Source organism: Gracilinanus agilis, unplaced genomic scaffold (assembly GCF_016433145.1).
Source record: "Gracilinanus agilis isolate LMUSP501 unplaced genomic scaffold, AgileGrace unplaced_scaffold35128, whole genome shotgun sequence".
NCBI classification, from domain to species: domain Eukaryota; kingdom Metazoa; phylum Chordata; class Mammalia; order Didelphimorphia; family Didelphidae; genus Gracilinanus; species Gracilinanus agilis.
This window is the reverse complement of record NW_025368166.1, coordinates 1,512-4,266: the sequence shown is the minus strand read 5'-3', so window position 1 is coordinate 4,266 and position 2,755 is coordinate 1,512. Positions and strand designations below refer to the sequence as shown.

The 2,755-nt window shown below is 41.3% G+C and overlaps 1 protein-coding gene across 1 annotated transcript; it reads left to right on the top strand.

The window, feature by feature from the left end:
• Window positions 1-677: 677 nt before the first annotated feature.
• LOC123254897 (stonustoxin subunit alpha-like) lies at window positions 678-2,218 on the top strand. Its single transcript, XM_044683794.1, is given in 2 exon segments — window positions 678-1,767; window positions 1,770-2,218. Coding segments are annotated over 2 exon segments (1,539 nt in total).
• The last annotated feature ends 537 nt before the right edge of the window (window positions 2,219-2,755 follow it).

Here is a 2,755-nt window from a genome sequence, read left to right as displayed (position 1 = left end):
AAGAAAAAAATCCAATATTATATCTTGTATCCCACATCTATATATCCCTTTCTCTTTTTCAGGACCAAACTTGTTATATATCATTCAGTTTTGATTGCTTTGTGGTGGTTGCTATTTCCACTTATTTTGATATGGCTATTACATACATTATTTTCTTATCTCTGTTTACTTCCCCTTTGCTCTAGCTTATGTATTTTCATGTGTAAAGTTGGAATTTGGAATTTATAGCAAGTCAGTGACACTTATGGCAGGTAAGGTAGGAATTTGGATAGCAAATGCAGAATATGGATTTATGGCAGTCAGAGAACCACTACCCCCTCTGGGCACCTTCCTGGATCAGTCTGCCACAGTCCTGGGATACCTGTTATCTATGCAAACATTTCCAAGAGTCTATATATAACTTCTGTAATTCTCTCCCCAAGGACAGCTCTATTTGGGAGCCCTTCTAGTGTGCACACTAATACAGTGTCTTCTGTAACTTGCATTGTCTCTAGATGTCCATTCTTGGTTCACAATTCTGAACCATAACACATGCTTCTCTGGATTCATCATGACCAGTGTTTCTTAAAGAACAGTAATATTCTCTTATATTCATGTACCACAATTTGTTTAGATATCCCCCAAATAATGGAAATTTCTTTTATTTCTAATTCTTCACTCCTACAAAAGGAAGCAACATGTTCATTAGGAATACTTTATTCTCTGATTTTGTTCTTGAGAATAATCCAGTGTCTTATGAAGATACAATAAAAGTCTATTCCTCCCTTCCTAAGCTGCTTAAGGGTCACAGGGTGCCCCTCCAAGTCTGGCTGCACCCTCTAGAGAAGCTGAGCTCCAAGGCTGCCAAGTTGGTCCAAGGGATCAGCATTAGCTTGGTATGTGATGCCCAGGACACTCTGGAGAAGTTATCTGAGTGTGACAAGAAGTGTAATGACATGCTAGAGGCACCATGTCTCTCTGTGTTTTCTGCAACCCAGGAAAAAGTCAGGCTATTCCAAATGCTGAATAAACAGCACAGACAGATTTTACAAAAGGAAATAGCCAAGGTGTTACCTCAGATCCGGATGGGCGAAGCAAAGGAAAATGAGCTGGTCAGCATTTTAACTAGGGAAAGCCAGTCCCCATTCAGCTCCAGGAGGCTCTCAGAATTCCTAGATCAGAAGCTCTGTGAAATAAAGGTAGTAAATTCCTACCTCACCCTTTTGAAGGAGGTGAGAGTCATAGATGACCAGAATGAGTTGGAGGATGTGGTACTAGGCTCTCTCCACCAATCTGTCTTGATGTTTGCACTCACCTCCTTGCAGGAGGGACCCTACTTAAGAGATTGGAAACAGTGGCTTGAGAATCCAGTTTCATTCAGTCCTAAATGTGAACAGAAGACATATTATTCTTGGGTGGAGGACAAAGAGACAAGGAGAAAAACTATCCAATTGGCAGAATCCTTTTCCACGTTTGCCAAGATCAATCACTCCACTGGGAAGACTCAGTTCCTTGTGGCATCTGTCCCAGACCAAGAGGAAAAGGGGGTCTCCATTTACCTCTATGCAAAGGGACTTCTGGTCAGCACCAGCTTTGAGCTACCATTCAAACCTCCCCCTCCCCGGATTGGTGGAGTCACACATAACTGTGTAGAGCTAGAAATGACTCCAGCATCTGGGAAGAAGGAGGGAATCATTGGCTATCAGGTAGAGTACCAAGTTGTAGGAGAAGATGATTGGACTATCTATCATCCTTCTGTCTGGAGAGCCAGAGTTTTCAAAATGAATGGCTACAGCCTAGCACAGAATATGTATTCAGGTTTGCTCAGGTATGTGAGGTAGAATGTGGTGAGAACAGTGATGTGAGTTCTGTTTTGAAGGTACCATTTTTTACCAGTCCTTCTGGGAAACCAAAAGTTGTTTTGGTGATGTCACAGTCTGTAATCCTCCAATGGCAGGGTACAAGTATTGTTAAAGCAGGAGCCAAGATCAAGGAATATAGATTAGAGTATAGGGAAGAGACTGAGACTGTGGGTGAGGAGGAGGAAGGAGAGTGCCATGATTACAGAACCGGAAATGATGAGGAGTACTGTACCATTGATGGACTAAAACCTCAGTCTGTGTACTGCTTCAAAGTTTCAGCTGTGTATGATGGAGGCTGCACAAGTGAGAGCAGTGACAAGAGTGACCCAGTGAAAATCTGGGCTAATTTTCCAAAAAATTCAACTAATCGATCCTAAATGTCAATGAACCAAAGAATCAAATAAGAGTATTTGAATGATGTACATGTTGATCAGGAGATTGCTGACTAACCTTCTCAATTCACTTAATTACAGAGTCAGACTCTGAGAGATTTATTTGCCTTTTGTAGTGTGGTGGGGGAGAGGGAGGCACTTATCTATCCTGGAAAATTCCTCCAAACTCCAAAGCCCATGATGCCAACTTCTGAAAATGTAATATCTAAATTGGAATATCATATTGCACCTCAGATCTAACTAGTGTGAGGGGTAGTGGGACTGTCATTTTCTGTGATCTAACCATTTGACTCCTCCTGATATGGCCTAAGATTTTGTTAGCTTTTTTAACAGTTGGCCTCACATTAAGCTTTTGGTTTGTTGGTTTGTTTTTGGTATGGATCTGTAAAATCATTGTAATTTCATGGGGAATCCCCATGGTGGAAATTCCTTTTGAGGAGAGCAACTCCTCTGTAATTTCTGGTTTAAAAGAAGAAGTTGTTATTGGGTTTTGCATCTTAGATCCTCTGGCAATCTGATGAA